The sequence below is a fragment of the Cyclopterus lumpus genome, chromosome 15 (assembly GCF_009769545.1).
Source record: "Cyclopterus lumpus isolate fCycLum1 chromosome 15, fCycLum1.pri, whole genome shotgun sequence".
NCBI classification, from domain to species: Eukaryota; Metazoa; Chordata; class Actinopteri; order Perciformes; family Cyclopteridae; genus Cyclopterus; species Cyclopterus lumpus.
The window spans coordinates 19,690,993-19,715,267 of record NC_046980.1 but is presented as its reverse complement, the minus strand read 5'-3'; the positions used below and the strand labels follow the sequence as shown (position 1 = coordinate 19,715,267).

The following is a 24,275-nucleotide window of genomic DNA, read 5'->3' as shown; positions in this document are numbered from 1 at the left end:
AAGATCCAAGACAAACTGGAAGCAGAAAAATGTTAAATACCAAGGACGGAATCATGAGGCAGAGAAAGGAATGATTCATTTATTTGATTTTTTCCAGGCCAAAGAGAAGACGACTCAATCAGCTTGGTTTTTTATGAAATTGGCACTGCACAGCAACATTCAACTGCTGGCAGAAGCAGCAAAAACAGGTGCCCATTTCCTGCCTCAAATTTCTGAGAATCTTGACCTTTTTTCAAACTTCATAGTCCATCCACGACTAAAGCTTGCAGTAAGAGCAGTATGGACCCAAAGGGACACAGTGCCTCCTCATGATTCTGCCGAATCAAAGAGGTAACTGGTTTTAAATGAGACCCACCAGGTGGTTGTGGGAGCTGGATCCAGCTGTGCCTTTGCTTCCATGAGCTCTAAGCCCACTGGGTTGGCAGGTGCAGTCCAGGTCCTCATCGTTGAACAGCTCCTCGGTGTCGATGCCGATAGCGGCGCCCATGTCCAGACCCAGCTTCTTCTGAAGGAGCTTTCTCTGGCGGGCCAGACGTTCTTTAGGGTCAATCTCACCTGAGAAAAAAAAAAATGTAAATGACAGGGTAAAACTCTAGAGCAGAGATATTCAACTAAAATTCAGCGAGGTCCAGTTAGAGACAATAGTCTAATGCAAAGGTCTGGAACAGAGCCAAGATATTGTATTATTGTCATCTAAAAAGAGAAGTGTGTGCAGGGACTTTATCTGTAGTTAAACCACTTCTTTTATCTCATTTCTACTCTGTTAACATCATTGTTGGGCAGTTAATTCATGCGTCAGGATTCTGATAATATTGGGCTCTTTAGATTATATTTATTTTGTGCCTTGTTAATTATGGATGAGTCAGTATGTTTCCTCAAAAAATCTGTGCCTTGTGTTGTAGTGGCGTTTCACATCACTGCTTTCACTGAACGTGAGACCCTGATTTAGAACTGGTTGCGAGAATAACAAACATTTAAGAGTCCATTCTTGGTTAAAAGGTTAGTGTCCCCTGCTCTAAAGCATGAAAAGCAAGTACATTGTAGCTATGTGAGGCATTCGGGAGCTAAATCAAGAATCACATTTAAAATGAAGGCTATGGTTCCTAGAATCCGAAAAAGTATGATGGGAGCCAGAGCCTTCAGTTTCAGTCCGGGGTCCAAACAGTCACCTCATTTAAGACTTTCCTCTTTAACAGCGCTTATAGTTAGGGTTGAATCGAGTTTGTCCTAGTCCAGTCCCTTGATATGCTGCTATAGGCCTAGGCTGCTGGCGGACATTTTAGGATACACTGAGCTCCTCTCTCCTTATGGACGAATTCAAGTCTCTTCCTTGCACATTAGTAACATTACTACCCCCCCCCCCCCCCCCCCCCCCCCGAGTCTTTGTGACTTCTCGACTGTGTCTGGAGCCGGTCCTGGCTCCTGCCCCCTTGCCCCTGCATCTGGCCTCCTTCCTCATTGGCCCTGCCTCCTTTGTGCCTCCTGCCTAATGGGTCGGCCTCCTGCCTCCGTGGACCTGCTGATGCCCCCCTCCTCCTGTTTACATGGTGTGGGAATCTGGATTGTGGTCCATGCCTACTACTCATTCATAAGTTGTCATTCATTTAATGTGTTGTAACTCTGTTCATTCTGTACACATGACATCTATTGCTTCTGTCCATCCGGGGAGAGGGATCCTCCTCTGTTGCTCTTCTGAAGGTTTCTTCCTGTTTTCCCACGTGAAAGGGTTTTTCCTGATCCGATGTGAGGTCCTGGGACAGGGTAGATTGTATAGCCCTCGGAGGCAAATTTGTAATTTTGGGCTATACAAAATAAACTGAATTATACAAAATAAACTGAATTAAATGCAGCTAGGAGGCACACATGCTGGGGTCACAAATGTATACTGGAACATTGCCGAACAGCTCCTGAAACTTTTGAACCAGAAATTGAATCCGTTCACAGAGAGCAATGACGGATAAAATAACAGAGCGCAGGACTTTAAATGACCATCCAAATATTAGGGCTGTCCTCAACCAAAGAAATTCTCAATTGGTCACAATACAATTTGATCCACTATTTAATTAGTTGATTTCTCTACAAAAACTTAAAGTGCCACTTTTAATATTGCTCATAAGCGTTTTGAAAGTAAGTAATTCAGTATTAAAACGGACATGAAAAGGGTTATTCAATTAAAGAATCCTCAGCGCAAAAACCACTGATTAGTCTTCTAAGAGGGAAAAGCATTTTAAAAAGATTAGCAGCTTTCCCTCAAATTCATGGCTAAGTGTCCCAGTTTATTGTGTGGCATTTGTGTCAGAATCAACCTCAGATATGATGTTGTAGTCAACCATTTTACTGGACTAAAGAGTGGGATTTAATTAATGGGAGTAAATTTGGTTCAAAACATTTGTTTAGCAAACAAAAAAGGTCAAATCTGAATTATTTTTCCTCAAGTAAAATATTTTTTTTAAAAGGGCAGTTTGGAAAGTACAGACTCAAAATATTCTAATTAGCTCAAAGTCAGTCACTCACATCTAAAGCTGCCCAGTGGTCTGGGTCCTACAAAGACTAATCAATAACTAAATATTCATGGATTAACTTGCCACAGGTCACAAAGAATGAACACAGTAACAATGTATCCTTTTCCCCTCGATTTGCATGCAAGTTAATCAAGAGCGCAACCGCCTGGAAGTTATTGCTACATACACAAAAGAGAACCATTACAAACCAGTTGCGTCATCCTGCAGCTCAAACTCGGCCCCCGCGGATCCCAGCAGAGAGGCCCCGTGTTTGAGAAGGCGGGAGATGTCAAAGTGGTAGAAACTCAACCGGTCACAAGAGGAGTCTTCTGGAGACAAGTCTTCACTGGACTCTACAGGAAAGAACCAGGAGTCTCAGAACAGCACAATTGTCCCTCTAAATACTTATTGAATCAGATATGACGTCCACACTAACGCCTTCCATCAATCTGTTTTCCAGCCAACGAAACTGGCCTTTTTTTATATTTTTTCTTTTAATGGCCTACACAATGGAGGGAGCTGAAACTGGAGGCCTTACATTGACACATGGTCATCGAAAAGAGAATGTTATTGTTAATGTCAAGAAGCAGAATCGTTACAAACCCTTCTTTCGGATGCACTCAATACAGGTGCCTACTCCATCCATCCATCCATACATACATACATACATACGGCCGTATTTTTGCCTTTATAGGAGAATTGACAGGAGACGAGGTAGAGAGCGAGGGAACAGCATGCAATAAAGGGTCCCTTGCTGGAATCAAACTGGAGACGTTACGGCTAATGCGCTGTAGCTGTTCAGCAACTTAAAATCGCTCCAAAAACATACATTTCTATAAATCATACAGTAAAGTGAAAAACAGAAACAAATTCCCACACTGTTTGGTTGCACTGAAATATAATAAGTGAGGATTTACCCTGCTGAGACAGTGGAATAACTGGGCTCGGTCAAGCCAAAAAAGGTGCATACTTGAATCACTTCATTGCTATATTCGTCATTACATCACTATATTGTTTATCAAACAAAAGAAGGCAAACGTTTTCCTGATTTTTATCATGTGAACTTTTCTTAAAAACACAGCGATAGATTAGTTTGGGACTATACTTTAGATAATAATGTAAGATTATTAAGATTGATTTAGTGTGAGGGCCTACTGTACAGGGCATCTTAACCAATAGAAGGTATTATGCATTTGAAGAGCAACACCTGCACAGTATCAGTTAGCCCTGGAGCCACAAGACTATTGACAAAAACAGTACAGATAAGTTTCACCTTACGTTCAGTTCCCTTTCAGAAACATTGCATCCACCGAAAATGATATCAATCTTTTTAGGTAGGCATTTTTTTTTCCCGGTGTCTTGTTCCCTCGTTCACAGCAGTGCAGTAACGCTGCCTGCCTCTCCAAAATGGGGATGCACCCATACCAATGTACCTCACACAAGCCCATTTAAAAATAAATCTGAAATATCCCTTTAGAAGCACTCAAATGACAGAAATCGCTCACCTTCTTTAGGCTTGGGCGTCGGGTCCCACTCAGGAATATTCTTTACAATGGCCTCAACAGCTTGGCCTGCTGCTATTCGAGTGTCCCAGTTGGGACTTCTTAGGTAGGTCAAAACCTGGTAATAGAGAGAAAATACATTTAAAATGTAGGCTACAACAACAATTAAAATTGTACAACCTATAAAAGAAGGAAAGAGACTAAAAAGACAAACACAAAACAGAAACTGGGCCCTTGCCGTGTGTAGCCTTTGTTAAGAAGTTGTTTTTTACAGTTACAGTGAGAATAACATATACAATTCAATCCAGGTGCTACCATGGCACATCCAGCTCAGCAGGAATTACACTGTTGGACACGATCAATATTCCTCAAATTTGAGCGCAAGGACAGTCTAATATGCCCAGGATGACATTATCTTATAGAGGATCATAAAAAACAGTTTGGACTGAGCCATCAAACACACCTTTGATAGGAGGTTATTGAGTTCATGTGGGTGGAGTTTGACCACTTCTCCAAGCTGCTGGGCTGCTGCTTTCCTGGTTACTGGTGTTGTCCCGGTGTCAAGCAAGATAAACAAACGATCTAGTCTAAAGACAGGTGACAATAAACAAAACAAAGTCAACGGAAACTTTACTGACCATGCACAATGTGCAGCACTGAACAAACACGCCGGTTCCTCTTCTCAAATGGTTGGTGCTCTCATGTGCAAGGACCACTTCTAAAATACACTTAGTCATTATAGCCACAGTACTTATGATTTATCAAAATCAAAATAAATCACATGATGTAAATGCACCAATATCAATGAGAGGTAATTGGACAATAATATTATATTTGATTTCCACCCCTCCCATATTACCCAGTCCCAGTTTGGCTTTGCACCAAGGTAACCTGTGTAATGAACCTGGTCTTTCACTGAGTTAATTAGCAGCCCATTAAAAAAAGTGGATTAGAGGTACCACTAATACTTAGGCTGAACTCCAAAAAGGAGTTCGCTTTGCTATGCAAAAAGTAAGCCCATTTTCATAACAATCACTGTGACAAAAACCTGCCAAGTAAACATCCAAAAACACTGTTAAAAGAACAGAAGCAGCATAATCTCTAACAGGTTTTCAAAAAGTAACCACACTTCAGCGTCGATGACTGGCTGCAAGCACCTGCACGTTGACGTGTTTGTTTGTACAGTGTTCCTGTTCAAGTTACCCTTCATCAATAGAACTCTACAGATCGCCAATAACGAACTCTCGGGTTTCGCAAAACTGGCCTTCCTGAACCCAACTTCACCAATTACGTTACACCATTATAACGGAACCCCGTTTACAGGAGCATCAGCAGTGGTCCGCGAGTCACTAAAACTTGAAATTATCATTTTGTATTTAATTGTATAGTTAACCGACACGTCGCACCTGCAGTAAACGCTGTTCCTAATTGAGTTATGTGCCAGCGAACAGTGACTAGGATGTGTTTTTGCACTATTACGCTACACCGCGTTAGCTCGCTGGCTAATATTAGTCGGCCGTCGCCGCTCCGTTCTTGGCCAAATAAAAAGCCAACGCGTATTAGCAGGTTAGCTCGCGAGCGTTAATTGGTTTGGAGGGATAAAACAAATAAAACAGGGTCCGGCGAGGCAGTCAAGGCTTACCTTGATACAGCCATGGCCACTTATTGTACGGCCTTCCTCGCCCCACATTCAACAGGCCACCAGTAAACTGTGGCGCGTTCTCCCCCGCTGTTTAATGGCTTACAATGCGGCAGATAACAGCAGTTAGATGAAGTCATTAGCTAGTTAGCAGCTGTCGCTAGCTAGCCGAGGCCCAGGCGGCGCGCTCCCGACCAGCCCGACTCTGTCTTCCGAACGGAGGGAGTTCACCACCAATTCATGGCTACAAAGTTGTCCCCCTTGTCTCTTCGGTATCTTCGCACATGAAATATCGCCGAATACCATAAGTACACCAATCTATAGCTGACGTTACCCCTCGGAACCTTTCGCGGATAAATATTTCAACCTAATAAGGTATAAAGAGTTATTTTGAAGCACGCTGAGGGCGACCCAGAAGACTGTTTTTATATGAGGAGCCATCTTGCATTTATTCCTTCCTCCACAGCGGGCGGAGGCTGATTGGCTAGAAGCATATTGGAGAGCCAATCAAAATGCACGTTAAAAGGGGAAACGAACGGAAAGAAAAAAAATCGAAAAGGGATAGTTCTCAATAATGTTAGATACATTGTTGCGTCCTTCGTGGCTCTATTTGATCGGAAACCAAACAGAATAGCACCAACTGATTTGTGTTGTAATTGTTTATGCTCATACAGCAAGCTATATAATTTTCATGAACTGGATGTGCTTCTAAAATCCAATCAAATAATCTTGGTTTTAATGTTACATAAGTGGGCATGCATTTCCACTATATTTGATTGTATTTGCTGACGTTACTTACAGTTAAACTTGTCAATGATTCCTGTGCTGTCCTGAAATGCCAATGGTTACCTTGTCAATTTTAAACAGGGCGTCCTTTGCCATAGATTTTACTTAAGAATAGGAAAGAAAAAATTAACATTTCTAATAATTATTATGTATAATGAATCATTTGGCATTTGGCATTCAGCAAAGGTTAATCATGCTTGGTGTTTCAGACAAACTCACACTTTTTTGGTATTTACAATATGCAAATGACATATGTATATGATTGTACTAGCACTTACACTGTGTCTGTTAGTGCACCTATCAGACACAATCACACACAGCTAGCATACATACGCCATATACATCTATTTTTTTATAGTTTATCAGATCTTACATACTTCCTTGAAGCATGACCCACATGACCCCTCTGTCTGACTGCAGATATGAAATATAGCCATTATTTTGATGACACAACATTTGATTTGATTGGATTGAAAAAATATATAACCCACATCCACATCCTCTGAACTGTGATCTCAACATTAGCTAAGTATATAAATCAGTAAAATTCTAATTTTACTGATTGCTGTCAGGTTTTACCGGATGTTTTGCAGATTGTTTGATATACTCATTGGAGTTTATCAAACCCCTTTCATCACCACAGCAGTATGACGCAGCACAAGGTTTTCCACCAACTACAGGAGCATAGAAGAAACACAAGGAAGGGTTTGATGTACAGTTGCTGTGTATATGAGTTGTTTGATCATAGTTGAAATGTTTTACAATGCAAGAAGGAAATGGAAAATACTTAACTTCACGGGTGACCTTTCTCAGTCCGACCTCATAATGTCTCATGGTCTTTTACACGGAAGACTTTTATGTCACAGCCTTTATCTATTTCTAATGAGCATACCGGTCAACTCCATATTGAGTGATCAAACAACAAAAGAGAGACCAGTTCTGAAGTGGAAAAGAGTTTCACACATGGCGTTACGAAAGCTCGCTAAAGCTTCTGCATAAAGCGGCTGCATAGGATTTGAATTATCAATTACTTTATCACATAATGAGCATCCTGTCTGTTTTCTGAGTTTTGGTTATGAAACATTGTTATGAAACATAGTTATGCAACGTCTAAAATAAACACAGGTCAGTGCAGTTTGGAGTGCTACGTTCCCGTTTAGACTAGAGTAAATCCTCTTTTTAACTCTGCAAAGTATTGAGTCTGAACAGGTTACAAAGCACGGTGGAAGTTGTTCTGAGTGTAGTATTATTAAATGATCAGTATGCTATTTACAAATATGTTATTTAAAGTGAAACAAAGGGAGGTTAATTTGGAAGACTTTACTTTTTTCAGACATTTCCTGACTCAAAATAACGACCATATATGGAATACACTTGTTCCAGACTGCAGTATTGTACTGCAGATGTAAAGCAGTTGGAAATATTCTCCCTGCTTTCAGAGCAAATATTAGTTCAGTACAGCAGCAGAGTATTGGTGAAAAGGCAAAGATCAGGTGCCACTGATGCCTGGGAGCACAAGCTACAGAAGCTACTCATATATTTTGAGGCTGAACTGTGTTTTTAGGGCAGAAAAACATGTTTAAAAATAGACACATGTTCGGAATCAGAATTTGTGGAAATAAAACACAATGTTAAGTTGTTGAGTTTTATTTTGACCACTAACATCGCACTAACTCGCACTAATCTGCACCACATTTTCAACAGGCAGGGAACGGGAATACAAGCGAAACAGAGATATAGGTATATAATATATGACTGGGAGCTGATCATAAAACATACGGACGCCTGTCAAATGAAATCTGCAATCATCATCAACCCAAACAGCATGTTGCTATTGTGTGACATTTCGGGCCTCCTCATCTCCTTTTAAATGTGCTTACATTTTTATTTGAAAATGCCTTTTTACAGTTTATATTTTATATTCGCATTCCCCCTCTGCCACAACAACACTTTTATTTCATGCTTATATTGTATTTGCAGGACCACCTTTCAGCCAAGAGTGTTAGCCCTGCTCTTTTAATTTAAATGTAGCCTTGTTAGCTCCTGTTAGCCAGAGCGATAACAGTGCTAAAGTTTCGACTCAACCAATTAGAGACTGCGGGCTGTACTGTAAATAAACACAGCGAATTACAAAGATGCGGTAATTAACGTAAAATCTCTTTAACTTTTTTACTTTATCTTTTTTACAAGGCTCAGCTAATGCTACCTAGGGTAGGCTTGTGAGGGTTAGAGTTAGGGTAACCCTAACCCCTAACCCACAGACAGTGGTGGCCTTCCCGTTGGCCAGGGCCACCACTGTCTGTTCACTTTGATGATGAGTAATAAAACCAAGCTCAAAACCTCGCTCAGCTAGTTAGTCAGCTAGGCAGGTAGCATGTGCAGTTAAGCTGGGAGAATGAAAAGTGAAGCTATAGGTCCCCCGTTTACTGCAGCTTGAGTCAGAACTACTTTGGCACCGTTGTCGCTCTGGCTAACAGGAACTAGTGTTAGCTGGCAGACCTTGGTAGCAATGGTTGACCTTGCTTGACCTTGCTAGCTTAAGAAGCAGGGCACAAACCTGAGGGGACTCTGACAACACCACTGTAATGACAAGTGACTTGAAATAACCAGTGTCACTGGACAATGCCAGCTTGAAATAAAGTATTTTTCTAAAGCCGCATTTATGAGTCATATCGTTATAGAAAATAAGAAGAATGATGAGATAACATTCTGTAATGAGGAGTTGCATTTTAATGATATCTAAAATAAATAATGTCACAAATTAGTGTTTCGTTTATATATTTTTCACAATGTATTCATAGTTGTATAATTTTTGTTATTGCATTGGTGGGGTAACAGATGGACAGGTGGGTGGTTGGTTGGCTTTTTTCAGTTTCAATAATTTAGCCACCACGGGAAAAGTGTTTGATCTTTTACAGCGTTTCTCCTGAACTTGGTTTCAATAATCTCGTGCTGCCTGTTGGGAAGGCTTCAACACCTCCATTGCTGTTCATCGTAGTGTTCCTTCATTACTCTAAATGCCTTGGTGAAGTCATAACATCTTGGGCCACCAAACCAATACCAGCAGAAAAGAGGCCGCCGCTAATTTAGTTAAAAAGCGAGAGGACTTCGGTCCCCACCACCGGGGTTTATCAATCTGCTTCAACAGAAAGCTCGGCAGCCAATCAGCCAATGCTATTTCAGTGGCTCTGCCGCAACCGTGATGTGTGTGGAGATCAGACGTTTCCGTCATAACTGACCACATACTTTTAAAGCAGGAAGCAACTTTATTGGAAAACTATCAAGACCCTTTTTTAAAAAGCATGGCCACGCGAGGAGCGGAAGAGTAAACAAATGACTTTGCATGTTATGTAACTAAAGACCTTCTAAAGAACCTTCTTTTTTCCCACTGATGTCACGCCAGAGGAACACAATGTTAATGTACTAGGGAACGAATATATTTTTCTTTTTCTTTTTGTGCGGAGCCTAGAAGACAAGAATGAGATCGAGTGGAATCTCTGTACATCCCTTTTTATCACCAGACCTGAGACAAGTGTTGAAATGCACACTTCTGAGACAGCCCACGTGCAGGAATATTATAACAGAGCTGCGAGGCCACAGAGATGAACAGAAGTGTGGCACACAGTGCCCTCTGCAGACCGCAGATCGCCATTTCACCAGAAATAAAACTATTGGTAGGATGTTTTCTCCTTTTTCAGTTGTCATTTATGATGCATTGCTTTTACGCTTTGTGGATATTTGTTGTCTTTATTGGCAAGCCAGCGGTGGAAATAACAGGAAATTAGGGGAAAGAGAGAGCTGGGGAATGACACCGGGGACGTTGCAGACCACGGTCAGCCCTCGGGCAAACTTCACTCTCTGTTCAACAAAACATTGAGATGGTCTGGATATTACATTTTTGTAATTTCTTTTAATTAACTGGCTGCGGTTACTGCTGGTTCACGAGTCATAAGTCTCACCTGCTGAACAAGAATGTATTTGTTTTTAACTTCCAAAATGACAGGCGTACAAAAACACCTGCAACATACCTACTTTTCCAATCTTCTGACGATTACCTGGAAGCTGCCCATTAGATGTAGAATCAGGAGGAGGGGGGCACTTTATTAGGCACACCTATACAATCTAATGCAATTACAATATATGTCTTTCCGAGATCATAGTGGTGTTGTATCGGACAACATGATATTGAGAGGTTGTTATATACAATTTGTTCCACTTGTAGGACCGGATTTAAGAAAAACAGGTTACGGTGCTCACTGAGTCGATCTTGCTTCTCAGTATCAGCGAGGCTTGTGTCTTTCCTGTCAAAGAAGTTCTGGCAGTCATGTTTGTTTGTCTCAGGTTTTCAATTGAGATCATTTTTAGGTAGCATCAAAGAAGTCAACAGGACAAAAATCGCAGTCCAACCAACACAGATTTGTATTTTATTTAAAACTATCATAGAAGTGCACAGCACTGACTGAAATCCTCGGTGCAGAGAAGCGCAACCGTTTTCTCCGCAAACAAATTGTGACATCTAGGAGACTTTATTTCCCTCAGTTTAAAGAACGACACTCATCACACAAAAAAAAAAAAAAAAGAAAAGGAAAAAGGAAAAGTTTGAGGAACAGAACACCTCCAAAAACTGTGCTCTCCAATCTCAACCACAAACCAAGTCCCTTTTTTGTAACTGGCCTTAAACTTAAAGGCTAAAGGCATGAGGTATTTCGTACATTCAATACTTTTGAGGTAATTTGGCTCAAATAAATAAAAGACTTTTGGTCTGTAGCTAAATTATACAGCAACATTAGTGGGTACAGTGGTGCAAACTCTGCCTCTAGCCCACCTCGCGACAACATTTATACCCGATATCTCAAACAAACAGAAATCCTAACGCAGGCTTTACCCAGACAATGACTGCAGAGCATGCATATTGCACGTTGCGTACACCTTGTGGGTCAAAGTGCAGTACCAATCTGATCAAGTCTCTCCAAATTAAAAACACTTTTTTCTTCTTTGGTGCATTGCATTATGTTCAAGAGAAACAGATCACCATCTCTTAAGTCTTCCTCCCGAAAAAAAAAAAAAAAAAGGACTACATCCTGAGAAAGTCCATCATCTGTCGAAGCACGGGGCAGCGCAGGTGTAGTGCATGCTGACTTGGTAAGCCCTGTTGGGAATGCTGGACTTTGGATCCTGCGAGGCACCGATGGCCTGCGCGTTGACATTGGGAGACTGCAGGCCGGTGGCGGAGTGGCTGAGGTAGGAGGTGGGCCTGTGGTTATGGGCCAGGCCCGGCTGCGGCGGAGCCTGCTGGGGATACTGCATGCTGGGCCGGTGCAGGTACTGGGCCATGGTGCCCGTCTGGCCTGAACCGTGGTACACTGCCTGGCCCTGCTGCTGCTGCTGCTGCTGCTGCTGCTGCTGGCCGGGCTGCTGGCACTTCTGCTTGTTGGCCTCTTTGACATCACCGTCATGTGCACTAGGAAAAAAATGAAATAGGAACAAAGGGTTGCACTGCTGAGGAGTCAAAAGATCTGCCGAGGTGAGCACTGACTTGTTGAATGCGGAGCGTGAAATGTGTGAGCTACTGTGTGCCAGGTCCTGTTGTTTTTGTGCAATGCGGCAGCATGTGTTGTCAGACGGCATACGTTTTTTGTTGTTGTTGAAATACAGTAAGCATGTACACAAATTCAGCATCATCTGAGCCATCAGACGGATTATATATACATGAGTAGCTTCTCGGCACACGGGACCAGGTTCTCCCACGTGTAGCCGGTGAGGTGCTGCAGTCGTGGCGGCCATGTTGGGGACAGGTGGAGAACGAGGCGGGAGGTGACCACGCACGCAGCGGACACCAGTGAGGGGGAAAAACACAAGAACCCGTGATCTGAGGGAGGATAAGAAAACCGCTTAGTTTAACGTTTGTCTTTTCATATGTAATATTATGTCATTAACATTTCTATGAAAAGAGCTATGAGGGCTCCTTGCCACATAAAGACAGACAGCTAACAACAAGAGTGCTATACCAAAAATGGAAAGCAACTAGTGAGATGGACACATCTAGCCTCAGCTAAAGCTACAACTCCATTTATGGTTGTCAGTTATTGGAAAAAAAAAAATTCAATTTTGCTGAACCAACATCTTGGTAATCAGTTTGTTATTCCACACAAAGTAAATTCTTCATGAATTCCAACCATGAAAAATAACACAAAAAAACTAGCTTAAATCCTGCTAAGGCGAACTAGCATAGCAGATTAGCTCTTGTTTTGACCCTTGTGGGAATCATGTGATTTGTTGTGGTTGAGCTCCAAGTCACACATTTAAATGTATTAAATCATAAATTAATTTATTATATTAAATTATGAAATAAAGAAAATAAAAAATAAAAAACAGCTGAGAGTACATTTGTTGGGTAGATCCTGCATTTCCCATTGCAAAATGTTAAGATTATGAAAAGGAAGTCATTTTTTTGCTTTAAAATAATCTGCATAATATTTCTTTCTTTCACACAGGTTGTCTGCCTGCCGTGAGACATGACTGTTGAATAAAAATGACGTCATTTCTATACACTCTAAAATTGCCATTGTTTCTTTTGATATAAATTGAGTGAAACAGAACTTTTCTTCAACTTTGTGACCCGAATGAACTGCTTCAAGGACCACATTCTAATCCTACATCGATGGCCACTTGACCACCTGTCAGACTAAAAGATCAAAAGGCCTTATCGAATGCAACTCGCCTTGCAAGGAAACCTCCAGGAAGTAATCGGCATACTTGGCCATGTACAGTTTGGTCTTCGACAGACAGGTCATTGGCCAGCCGTCATGGAGGTCTCCCTCGTGGACGGCAATAGACAGGTAGTACTCTATGAAATGAGCGGCCGTAGGGAGGTACAGGTTCCACTGGAAGGTTTCCAATAGAAGCAGCTCCATGTGAAGTAAACCCTGCTTAGTCAGGACCAGGTTCATGGAGCTCATGCAGCCCAGGCTGTTCAGGGTCTCCAGCTTGGGCACCCGGTCCTCCCTTTCCTCAAATTTACCTACAGTGTTAGAAGAGTTGCAAAAAACATCACAAAGGCCATGCAAGGCCAGAAAACAGCAGTGTGTGTTTTTTGTGTATGCAAACTTACTGGCCAAAAGAAGACACGAGAGGGAGACCATGTGAAGCTGCTGCACTGTGACGTCGTAGCGGTCCATGAAGAGGTCCAGCAAGTAGACCCCCAGGTGTCTGGCTGCGGGACACAGACGGAAGCGGTTGCTGACGATGGCTATGAGGTCTGCAAAGTATCGCCTCAAGTTGAGCTGAGGGGACTGGCCTTTGTAGGATGGCAACTTGAGCTCCTGTTAAGACAAGACGTCAGACTCGGTTTGGTTTTACCCCATGGTAATAATATGTATCCACATGCAAAAATATACTCTATGCACACACACTGGAGCAAGATTGATAGGTTGGTATGGGCTGATGTAGAGTTGGCTGGTAAGCAACAAGACAATTTAGTGTGCTTGACAAAAACAATGGCTTTCACTTTTAGTTTTTGCAATTTTATTTCCCTGACGTTCTCACCACACATTGTGTGCACAGTAAAAAATAAATACAAAAGCAAATAATAATATTTAGATGATTCTTATTAAAAAAAGTATTTATTTTAATTTTAGAAATGACACAGCCGATTTTTCTTATCTGCCGAAAAAAAATTATCCAACAGAATACAGATTCATGAGGGGTTGGCATATATAAACAAACAAACAAGATGACATGCATACAAATGTAGGTATGACACAAGATTAAAACAAAGAAAAATACTTATTTCATTTGTTGCTCAAATGTGTCTTTTCTGGCAGCCATCACTGAAGTGCCTGTGTCTCACTCACTCACTCACTTTGTATCGTAGCGCCTGGTAAATGTCTGCAGCGAGTTGTCCTTTCCACCATTGGTCCTCTAGCTCCATTTATCACAGTGCTTTGGCAACCCCTGCAAGGCAAAACACGCGAGGGGGCAGTCAGTCAACGAGTACGTGATGGTGGTCTGCGCATGTGAGGAAAAAACTCAGCATCTGAACCCGCTGCAGTGACATGCAACAGCAGTTCAAGTTAGTGGATCACAAAGTGACGGGTGCACCGGGACCGACCGGCTGTCGTTGGTCGTGGTTTCATAAACTCTCAAATTAAAAACGTGGAGACTCACCCAATGTGAACATGCGGGAGATATAACCGGCAGTTTCACTGAAGTACACCTTCGATTCAAACTAGCCGGACATGCTCGCACTCGTCATTGTTGTAGTCTGTGAGGCTGTTTGGCTCAGCACGAGTTCAGCGAGCACCCCCTGTTGCGTTCGAGTGCTCCCGGAAACACTCATTTCAAGTTGCGTGCGCAGGGACGACCAACAAAAAGCCGTACAGTTGTGTTGGAAAAAGTGTAGGGGGTACTTGTGGTAAAACAGATGTTTATGGTTAACATTGTTTGCTATAAGACTACATTGATGTCACATATTACCACGGTTCAATCTTGTCTATGCCACTCAGTTGCAAATGCCGTCGTGCCCACTTGATTCGTTGTTGAAAATGGTTTTCTCAGTTTTGGTAGAATCTCACTTTCAAACAGAAAGTTCGTTTTTTTTGGGTCAAAAGTACAACGTTTCCGATTAACACTTGAAAGCATCCCCCTGTCGCCAACATCCAATCAACTGGCCCGATGCAGCCAGAAGCCAACCATGGGGAATTAGAACTGGTGAGGACGCAGGCTCAATCCCAATGCCCCCCTCCCCCCTAAGGCTTTAAACCCTGAGCCCTCAAGGATTTACTGACGTCACCCGTTAAATGGTTGTGTGTGAGAGACTCAGGGTTTTAAAATTGTGGTGATGGTGTCAAATCAAACAGTTCACTGGTAGGCCTTCTTTCTGCACTGCAATTCCATAGAATAGAATGTAAGATATCAAATGAAACTGGGACATTTTGGGACTTTTTAGGACTATGTGGAAATAAAATCCACGGAAAAGTAACATCTCTATACTCTATTCTCTGCAATTTGATGTCAAGTTATATTTTGTAGGATGTGATAAACATAAACGCTTATCTTCCTGGGGTCCACAGAACATAGTGAATGGCAGGGATTTACCCTAGGCCTGATTATACGTCTTATATACAGTATATATATATATATATATTCTTTTATTAAGGTTCAAGCTCAGCCACACCATACCTTGATTGTTAAATAATGACTATCCTGGAATAAACTGACACAAGCTTTGGGTGTGAGGCTGTAGACATCCCATTGTTTTTAATTGATATCTTATCTTTAGTACATGTCATTTGGAAAAAAAACATCTGTCACTGTCCCCATTTGCCTTGTTCTCTCGCATTAACCCTGAGGCACCCTGAGCATCCCTCAGCTCATCTCATCATGACAATGGTGAGAGTATATCTGTTTCCCCAAAGTACAAAGTGAAAAAAAAAACTTTTGTAACGGACTGCAACTCACATACATGTTGCGTGCATTGAATATAACATGGTCCAAATCTGTCAAAAGGGAGAAGAAAAAAAGAACACACGTGTGTCTGGGTCACTGAGTCATTTTTTGTGTGGTACAAATTCAAAGTGGGTCAGTTTGCCCCAGCAGCGCAGCGCAGCATAGCACAGTTCAATTTGACCCAAATAGGTCGAAGTGACATCGGTGTTACAATGGCTGCCCTGTCTTTTTTTCTAGAGCAAAAACTTACCTTCTCTTCAAGCCTGTAATGTTCTGTAGGGAGCACTCTGGTGCAAAGACATCATAGTGGTTCCATGTGGTGCTTAGATAATAACAAAATAGAGCAGTCCAGGGATTGTGGCTGCATGCATGCAGGGAGGGGTGAGGTGGGGGGATGGGGTCTTAAGAGGATTGGTAATGCTGACTGCTCGGTGGCAGAAGCAGTCGAGGTGGTGGGTCGTCTCGTCCTCAATGGGCCGAACAAATGGCACCCTGCGTGGAGGGGAGGGAAAAGGTGGCTGTGCTTTTCTCCCCGCTGGTGTCATGCAGAGCCCTGAGTGGAGGGCAGCCCATTGACTTGCACATAAATGTGGACAACCCACTGCTCGGCTTTCTCCATAAAGGAAGTAGGGGATGCAAGCGGCGTGTCAGTTATTGATATTACACTGGATCAGTACTGGCTGTGTGTCATCCTCCTCGGAGTTTGCACATGCGAGGAACACAATCTTTTGGGTTTGTTTTATGTTATATATGAAATATTCTGCTCAGTTGCGTTGGTGACGGTAAAAGATCTCGAATGACTCACCCGGTTTCTTAATGTGAACCATTGATTTATAGTCTTTGATGACACAACTGTTCATCTTTATACCTTACCTTTTTTGGGGAGGTCTCTGTTGCAAGTTGTTGGCAGCACAAAGGTCACTCTGCCCATGTGGAGTCTCACATAAGATTTAACGACAAACCGAGTCCATATGCATAGTCATTTTTTACTAGTACAAGAAGTGACATGTGCATGTTATCTTTGGGGCCATGTGAGCAGTAGAAGTAAGTACAAATGACACATTAAACTGACTTACCACATGACTCTAAAACAGTGGTTCTCAACTGTTTTGAGTTGCCACGCCCTCAGAATAATCAAGTCGGTGTTTGTGACTCCCAGCTTTGTTAATTTTTAACAGCTATCACCTAGGCGTTGTCCAATGGGCTCCATCTCCAAATCTATCATTATCATAGAAAAATGATGTCAGTGGTAGGCTACAGTAGATGTAATGTAAAAAAACTGATAAAAATACTCTAAACTAGCTTGCTTTATTTCTAATATGTTATCTTTTTTTATGGAAATAAAATGTTACAAATTCGAAGAGCCTGTCATTGTATGTTTATGTGATTTGTGAACTGTATGACAACCCCTGAGGGTTCCTAAGTGTTTTGCCAGATAATGGGTATTATTGTTATTATTAATTACTGTAAATTCAGTATAGCAACACAGCACATGCTTGAGAATCAGCAAACTAACTGAGCTTGAAAAGGGGAAATCAAATATGTTTGTTGTCATTGCTCCTTTGTTTAACTAACTTCTCTCCCACCCAGTTTCTTCTCTCAGTTTTCTCTGCTCACTTAATTTGTGATTATGGAATACGGCTATATTTTGACAAAAACTGAAATAAGGACTGCAGACTGATCAGAGATTTTACATAATTTATAGATTTAAATTGTACAAAACTAAATATATGTCCATCCCCTTTTTTAATCAGGAGCCTCTAATCTCACTCAAATGACTTTTAAGTGCCTTATGTTCAGAGGCTGATCCGCGTGTGTTTTCACTCAAGCTTCTGCATAACGATTTAATAGCTTAACGTCTTCTGTACTGAAATGGGCACATCTGGTCCTAACATCTGAATCTGACACAGTGCAGGTAGAGGGCAACAAACGGCTTGCCAGGCCGCTTTTATTTACAAGGAGACACAACATAACACTCTCTCCACTATCTATCACGAGGATTGTGGGGACCATTTTCTTTTTTTTTTTTACATTCACAATTCATTTGACGGATGTAGCTCCCAGTTGATGTTAACTTTGTACCATTTTAGGGGGGGGGGTGTATAGTTCCCCCTAATGTTGACAGAGGTGAGTTCTTCCCCATATGAATAAATCCCCACATGAACATACGGAGAGCAGTGTTTGCGTTGGAACGGCTCGGTGTCGGCGCTCAGCAGAAGGCCCGGGACAAGCGCGGCTCTCCGTCGGAGGCTCCAGGCTAAAGGCTAAAAGCAGCTCAGAGGCTGTAATCCCCGTATGAAACCATCATGGCTGCCACTCGCTGAGCTGTCAAGCTCTCCACAAAAGAAAAAAAGGTAAAACAACGGGACAACTACGCCGGAGCTTTTACGGTAACATCGATACCACCCGGTGGGTCCATCTGCACTAGCAACTCGATGCAAGGTTTTTAAAAAACAAACCAAAAAACGTCCGGCCGCAAACTTTTGTCGCCACGCTCTTTATTCTTCCAAGTTATCTCGTCTTTGTAAGCTCTCGTCGCGTCACGTTAATTCAAATCACTAAAAACGTTGTTTCACGACGAACAAAAAGCTTTAAATAAAGCACGTTTCAGCACGACGACGCTGCAACAACGCGGGTTTTTGTCACGCGGAAGGTAGAAGAGCTTTCGTGGTAATACAGTGGGATAGTTCTTTTTTTTTTTAATCGTCGCTTCGCAATTCCCAGGGCGGCCGCGACTCGTTACAAAAGCAGGTCTCATCTACTTTGTTGTAGTCAAGTCAAACTGTACAATGGCCGAAGGATTCACCGATTAATGTATCACCTAAGAAGTTTCACCGCGAGCCTTACTCTTCTTTTTTTTAATAAATTGGTGCTTTGGTTAGTTTTTTATAAAAACATCGCCTCCCACCGTGGCGCCGTTTATCTGTGTTGCAAGCGAGTTTGCAATTATTTGTGTGGGCAGGTGAGTTAAAGTGCAGATGGCTGTTGATTCGTTGTTTTACACCCGATATTGAGTGTAACAAATTAATAACCGCGCGCAGGCGTTTTGAACCCTTGCCAGCAACAGGTGGACTCGACATTAATAACATGTTGAGTAGGACCGTGAACGCAGCTCCTCTTTAAGCGCGGGGGCGGGGGGGGGGGGGGGGGGGGGGGGGTGTCCACGTCCACTGTGAAGTGATGAGACAGCAATCCCCCCGGGTAGGTCACAGCAAGGGCTGTTTTTGTGTGTGTGAAAGCATTTAATAACAAAAGTACATTTGTAAACAAACAAAAAAGGGCCATCAGGAGAGCGCTGCGAAACTAATCTGATTCGGACCCGCTCCAAAATTGAAGGTGTCCCAGGCCGGTAGTTTCCCACCCGTAACCCAAATCCAAACAGTACAAAAACCCATGGCGTAGACAGAAATCGCTCTCGGATCTGTTTCATTGGCTTTGAAGCTGTATTGTTCATGTTTAATTTTTTGGACAATCCTTTTGTGTTGTTGTTTCAGAAACCTGAAAAATAATAAGAACAACAACAACAACCAAACAAAACATGGATTCAGTGGATATTTCCACAGCCACCTCTGGGGGAGATAATACGCGAGGTGTCAACAAGAGGACTAGAGATTGGCACAAACGGCCTCACCTCAGGAAAACTGCCGTTGAGCCTCCAAGTATGCAATGTGCAGATAAGCATGGACCAAAGAAGATGGCGGGGGAGTGGGAGCAGAGCACAGTGTGGCCTTCGTTGCAGAAGCCCCTCAAGGAAGCGCAGCGGAGTCAGGACGACGACAACGGTGGCGGCAACACACTCAGGTTTGCGTGCTCTCAGTGTCGGGACAACTTGGAGTACGTTCCCAAAGACCTGGTGAGACACTTTGAGGAGAACCATAGAGGGAGCTCGCCAGTTTTTGCCTGTCACGCGTGCACTTTCAGTACACACGAGTTCTCCTACCTTCAGATTCATCTGCTGAGCCACAAGGATACTTTTTCAAGTTGCAGCATTTGCCGTGATGACGTTGCGCGCACGTGGCCGGAGCTCAGCGCACACCTGGCCGCTTGTCACAGCCACAGCGGCAAGTATTCGTGCGCAATGTGTCCAAAATTCTCCACAGGCATTGCCGCAGTGTTTATGGAGCACACGTACGCACATAATTTGGGCCTGGAGGGAGCTAAGTGTCTTTCGCCTTACACGAAGGGCAAGAATTTTGGGCCTAAGACGAGCACCCAGGCGTTGCGTTGTCAGCACTGTGGCTTTGAGGCGTCTCAGAAATGGTTGATCGCGAAGCACGTTAAAGCTGTCCATGTATGCCAGAATGGTAATCAGAGGAAGAAGAAGAAGAAGGGTGAGGAGGAGGAGGAGGTTGGCGGCTCCTTAGCAATGAAACCAAATGACCCAATACCAAAAGTGAAGCCCAGGTTAACAAGAAGTGCAGTGAGGGAGATGTGCTGGCTGACACAGGACTGCCTTTCTCTGCCAGGGAGAGAGTTCCTTGATAAGTACTGCCATCTGTCAGATCCGCGAACAACACTCGAAGAGACTCAGCAGTTCCTGATGAAATCTGTCGCCGGGGTGACCGGCGACCAGAAATGGACCAAGGCCCTGAAGACCGTTTTGTCGAATGTCCCTCAAGACATGAACGCTAACCCAAAGTCGGATAACGTCATCGCGGCGAACTTACCGGACCTCAACGTCCTGACCGTCAAGAACAAGATAACCGTGGCTCAGAATGGTGCCAAGTACGCCAAAAGATTAAAAGTAATGACACCGTCGGACAATGAAACCAGTGCTCTTGAAAGTTCCCCGGACAATGCCCCTCGCGTCGTCGACCAAAATGGCTGTGAATCAAATTTGAGCGAGCGTATGGCGTGTCCGCCAAATGAAACCAAACGAAACAAGGACATGTCGCTGCCCGCCCAGAGTGAGCCGTCTGAGTGCACTCACATGCAGGAGAATGGAGAGAGTCTGGAACTAAAGGGTGACCAGGAAATGGAGGAGCATGGAAAAACACCCGAGGGACCAACGCAACAGGGTGGGATCGGTATCTCCAGTGAGCTGAAGTTGTCAAACGAGAGTCGAGAGCAGACACCTGTTCATAAAGTTACACCAAAAAGTAAGCGGCGAAGACGGAAAAGAACGGCAAGATCCAAAAGGGCTGGTAAAAGGTCATCAGGGCTGGCCTTAAAGATAGTGTTGAAGAAGAATCCGGTGAAGGAGAAGCAGTGGCTGTCACAAAGCTCTCTGTCTCCATCAGGAAGTGGAACGGCGGGGGACTGCCCTAGACTGCCATGCCCTCATACAGCGTTGGAGGAGGCGGCGCAGATTCTCCAGGACGTGCCAACAGTCAAAGCACACCAGGAGGAATGGACCAAAGCTACCTACACTGACCTGGACGACCTCTCTGAAGCCATAACTTCCAGTCCACGGTCGAAGCCAGGGGAAGGGCTCACCCCCGGACGCACCGCAAAGTCGCTGGGAACTCCCAGCCCGGACGGAACTGAAGCCCCTGCGCTCCATTGCTCGCTGGCGACAAGTCGAGAGGCGCCCAGCAACGCAGAGAAGTCCCCGGAGCGTTCGGTAGCAGAAGTCGTCGAAAGCCGTTCGGCTAGTGTGGTGGGCACCGTGGTGGAGGCGTGTCCCGTGGTGGAGGTGTGTCCCGTGGTGGAGGCGTGTCCCGTGGTGGAGGTGTGTCCCGTGGTGGAGGCGTGTCCCCAGGTGGAAGCGTGTCCCCAGGTGGAGGCGTGTCCCGTGGTGGAGGCGTGTCCCGAGGACGCACGGCGCCCAACATTGGCGCACAGCATGGACCGCCGGGATTCGGACGATGGGATGAGCTCAGCTGCCGATGGAGTGGGTCCTTCCAGCGGTTCCACCAAGTCCTCACCAGTTTCCATATCTATTATTACGGCGCAGGGTAAGACGGCAAATTATTTTTTCCAATTATGGTTATATTCAATATAACATGCAATGGCAATTTCTTGACATTTGATTGCTTGGTTTACATTTACATCAAATAGCACGCCAATCTACGACAGAGTTTTAGAGCCATCAAAAGTAAAATAAATATATAATAATTATGGTGCAGGGGGTCATATTTCAAAGAATCTCAGAATTAAAGTGGCAAAATTTATTTGAGTTTATAAAGTCATAAATTCACGAGAAAATAGTAGTGATGCTCTTAGTAGTAGTCATAGTATTCCTGAAAGAAATTATTTATTTTCTATTCTTTCTGTCTTCTTTTAGGACCATAAATGCATACTAATATTGTACATGAAAGTAGAGAAGAGCAACCTCTATTTTTTTTATTTCAGCACAGCTAAAACTAAAACCCAACCATTCAGAGGATGCCACTCTGAACACACATTCATGACTTTATAATTGTTTTTTTCTGGTAAATTTGCCACTTTAATGCAAGTGTTTTTCTCTTAAATGTTTGTCTGTTGAATATTGCCCCCTCCCCATGCTACGTAATTAGTTATTTTATTTTTTACCTTCAATGGACCTTTTGTCTTGCAGGAGAGGTACACTCTGAAGAGGTAATCCTCGTTCTCTCTGCAGAGTGCGGGGAACTGGGTGTCGCAGGGGCCAGAGATGGAGATCTGCCCGCTGGCTCCTGCCCGGATCTCCTCAGCAACATCCAACAGGGGCCCTCGCCAACCTCTGGGCATCAGTGGCAGCTGCTCCCGAAACATCTGGAGAGGACCCTGAAGTTAGTCGCCATAAGTCCATCTCAGCCGGTGAAGCGTCCTGCGGGGGACCAGCCCGTTGTGGTGCTGAATCATCCAGACGCCTGCATTCCCGAGGTCGCCAGGATCATGGAGGTCATCAACCGGTACAGAGGGGAGGTGCAGAAGGTCGTGCTGTCACGGAGAACTGCCAGTGCCCTCACCGCCGCGTGTGGCAAGGCGAGGGACCCGACGGACTCTGTGGCGTGCGCCAAAAGTGCCGTACAGGAGAGGTTCCTGTTGAAACTGAAACTTCGGCGGTTGAGCAGGAAGAAGTATGAAGTGGTTGATGCGGCCTCACCTGGTGGAGAGGAGGCGGCGGCGGCCACGTTCCGCTGCTGGTTTTGCGGCAGGCTCTTTGCATGTCGGGAAATGTGGACAGACCATCGGCAGCGACATCTGATGGAGTGGAGAAAGCCAAACTGTGAAAACTCTTTAAATGTCGTGCACACTGGATGAAAAAGCAAACATACGACTGGAAAATTACTTTTGTAATATGACAAAAGAATAATGGAACCAGTCCTCCTTTTTTTTTTCTTCTTTCTTTTTTTTTTAAGTCTTAAATCAAATCCTTGTCGCGCCTTCTGGAAGGTTCATTCTCAGGGTAAACTTTTACCCATTGTCTCTCTGCCCGATGGAGGCGCCCGACACAAACTCTTTGTACATTAGTGATTATCTGTAAAGCCGCGAGAACGTGGCGTCGCTGAGTTAGTTCTTTTGTATCGTTTGTATACGCAATAGTTTTATTTAAGAGGATTTCAGTACACTGTCATATGGAATATTTTATAAAACACTGTAATATGTATATTTGCCATACCATCTGAACTCTATGAATCAGTTTATGTACAGGTAGGCTCTACAGTGTGCTAGCTGTCGTATTTGTTTTGGAACGGGACACAGAGACCCACAAAGTTATTCAGATATACCAAAAACTGTGTTTCAGATAAACAAAACCGAAAAAAAACCAAGAGAAAAAAAGACATAAATAAGTCATAAATAAATGTTTTTATTCAACATTTATTTATGACTCTTAAGTTTAGCCTTTATACGCTTTATCTTTATGGGTTTTTGCCTTTGGGCCACTGGAAGAATCAGTTTCATTGTAAAAATATAAATGTTTATATACATTTTCAAATTATGTTAGAATAATAGTTTAAGAGGTATATTTTATCAAGCAGATGTCCCTGAAGATGCAATTAATTTAAATGGAGAGGGAAAAAAAGAATTAAACCTGTGCTTTTTGAGGCAGAATCAGGCCTCAGTGATCATGTTTTCTTGTTATTTTCCTCCAATGAGTTTCCTCTTTTGACTTGAAATGATAACGTTATCTTTTAATTGCACTATGAAAGCAGGATTTATATTTCCCATTACCTCACTTTTATCAAGCCCAAGCTTTTGACGTGTGTGTGTGTGTGTGTGTGTGTGTGTGTGTGTGTGTGTGTGTGTGTGTGTGTGTGTGTGTGTGTGTGTGTGTGTGTGTGTGTGTGTGTGTGTGTGTGTGTGTGTGTGTGTGTGTGTGTGTGTGTGTGTGTGTGTGTGTGTGTGTGTGTGTGTGTGTGTGTGTGTGTGTGTGTGTGTGTGTGTGCGCACGCACGCGCTCTCTGCAATTTACATAAAGATTTATAATTGTGTCCAGATAGAGGTACAAATATGTAAAAAATATTCCTGCTGAGTTCTCACCGAGTGCCTAGG

The 24,275-nt window shown here is 43.4% G+C and overlaps 3 protein-coding genes across 7 annotated transcripts in view; 1 reads left to right on the top strand and 2 right to left on the bottom strand.

Moving 5' to 3' along the window:
- btaf1 (BTAF1 RNA polymerase II, B-TFIID transcription factor-associated) overlaps nucleotides 1-6,093 on the bottom strand; it is a 22,097-nt gene extending 16,004 nt beyond the window's left edge. Inside the window, exons 1-5 of the mRNA XM_034551732.1 lie at nucleotides 5,646-6,093; nucleotides 4,467-4,590; nucleotides 4,007-4,121; nucleotides 2,711-2,854; nucleotides 356-555 (exon numbers count right to left, since the gene is read on the bottom strand). Of these exons, the coding sequence (XP_034407623.1) occupies nucleotides 356-555; nucleotides 2,711-2,854; nucleotides 4,007-4,121; nucleotides 4,467-4,590; nucleotides 5,646-5,659 (597 nt within the window). The 5' untranslated portion in view covers nucleotides 5,660-6,093. The remainder of the gene's footprint in view (nucleotides 1-355; nucleotides 556-2,710; nucleotides 2,855-4,006; nucleotides 4,122-4,466; nucleotides 4,591-5,645) is intronic.
- Nucleotides 6,094-10,823: 4,730 nt separating this feature from the next.
- Nucleotides 10,824-17,919, bottom strand: ccnj (cyclin J). Of its 2 annotated transcripts, none has more exons than XM_034551932.1 (6): nucleotides 14,595-17,919; nucleotides 14,290-14,381; nucleotides 13,540-13,750; nucleotides 13,150-13,449; nucleotides 12,138-12,297; nucleotides 10,824-11,889 (listed from the first exon to the last, which is right to left on the bottom strand). In XM_034551932.1, the coding sequence occupies exons 2-6, from the start codon at nucleotides 14,356-14,358 to the stop codon at nucleotides 11,523-11,525; spliced, it is 1,107 nt and encodes a 368-aa protein (XP_034407823.1). In that variant the 5' UTR covers nucleotides 14,359-14,381; nucleotides 14,595-17,919; the 3' UTR covers nucleotides 10,824-11,522. The 2 variants fall into 2 exon arrangements, with proteins under 2 accessions (XP_034407823.1, XP_034407822.1); XM_034551931.1 differs by having other exon boundaries at nucleotides 13,150-13,750; nucleotides 14,595-15,925; nucleotides 16,126-17,919.
- On the top strand, nucleotides 17,691-23,851 carry LOC117743943. 4 transcript variants are annotated; one of them, XM_034551930.1, is made up of 3 exons: nucleotides 17,691-18,002; nucleotides 19,370-21,772; nucleotides 22,375-23,851. In XM_034551930.1, exons 2-3 carry the CDS (start codon nucleotides 19,414-19,416, stop codon nucleotides 23,040-23,042), a joined length of 3,027 nt encoding a protein of 1,008 aa, XP_034407821.1. In that variant the 5' UTR covers nucleotides 17,691-18,002; nucleotides 19,370-19,413; the 3' UTR covers nucleotides 23,043-23,851. The 4 variants fall into 4 exon arrangements, with proteins under 4 accessions (XP_034407821.1, XP_034407818.1, XP_034407820.1 ...); XM_034551927.1 differs by having other exon boundaries at nucleotides 17,691-18,229; XM_034551929.1 differs by having other exon boundaries at nucleotides 17,691-18,265.
- Nucleotides 23,852-24,275: the final 424 nt, after the last annotated feature.

Excerpts from the sequence above, each read along its gene's own strand:
- ccnj (XM_034551931.1), bottom strand. The coding sequence starts at position 14,358 with ATGGAGCTAGAGGACCAATGGTGGAAAGGACAACTCGCTGCAGACATT. Across the intron at positions 12,298-13,149 it reads CCTGGAGGTTTCCTTGCAAG|ATCACGGGTTCTTGTGTTTT; the intron begins GCGAGTTGCATT and ends ATCCTCCCTCAG. Across the intron at positions 11,890-12,137 it reads TGTGCCGAGAAGCTACTCAT|TGCACATGACGGTGATGTCA; the intron begins GTATATATAATC and ends TTTTTTTCCTAG.
- LOC117743943 (XM_034551930.1), top strand. The coding sequence starts at position 19,414 with ATGGATTCAGTGGATATTTCCACAGCCACCTCTGGGGGAGATAATACG. Across the intron at positions 21,773-22,374 it reads ATCTATTATTACGGCGCAGG|GAGAGGTACACTCTGAAGAG; the intron begins GTAAGACGGCAA and ends TTTGTCTTGCAG.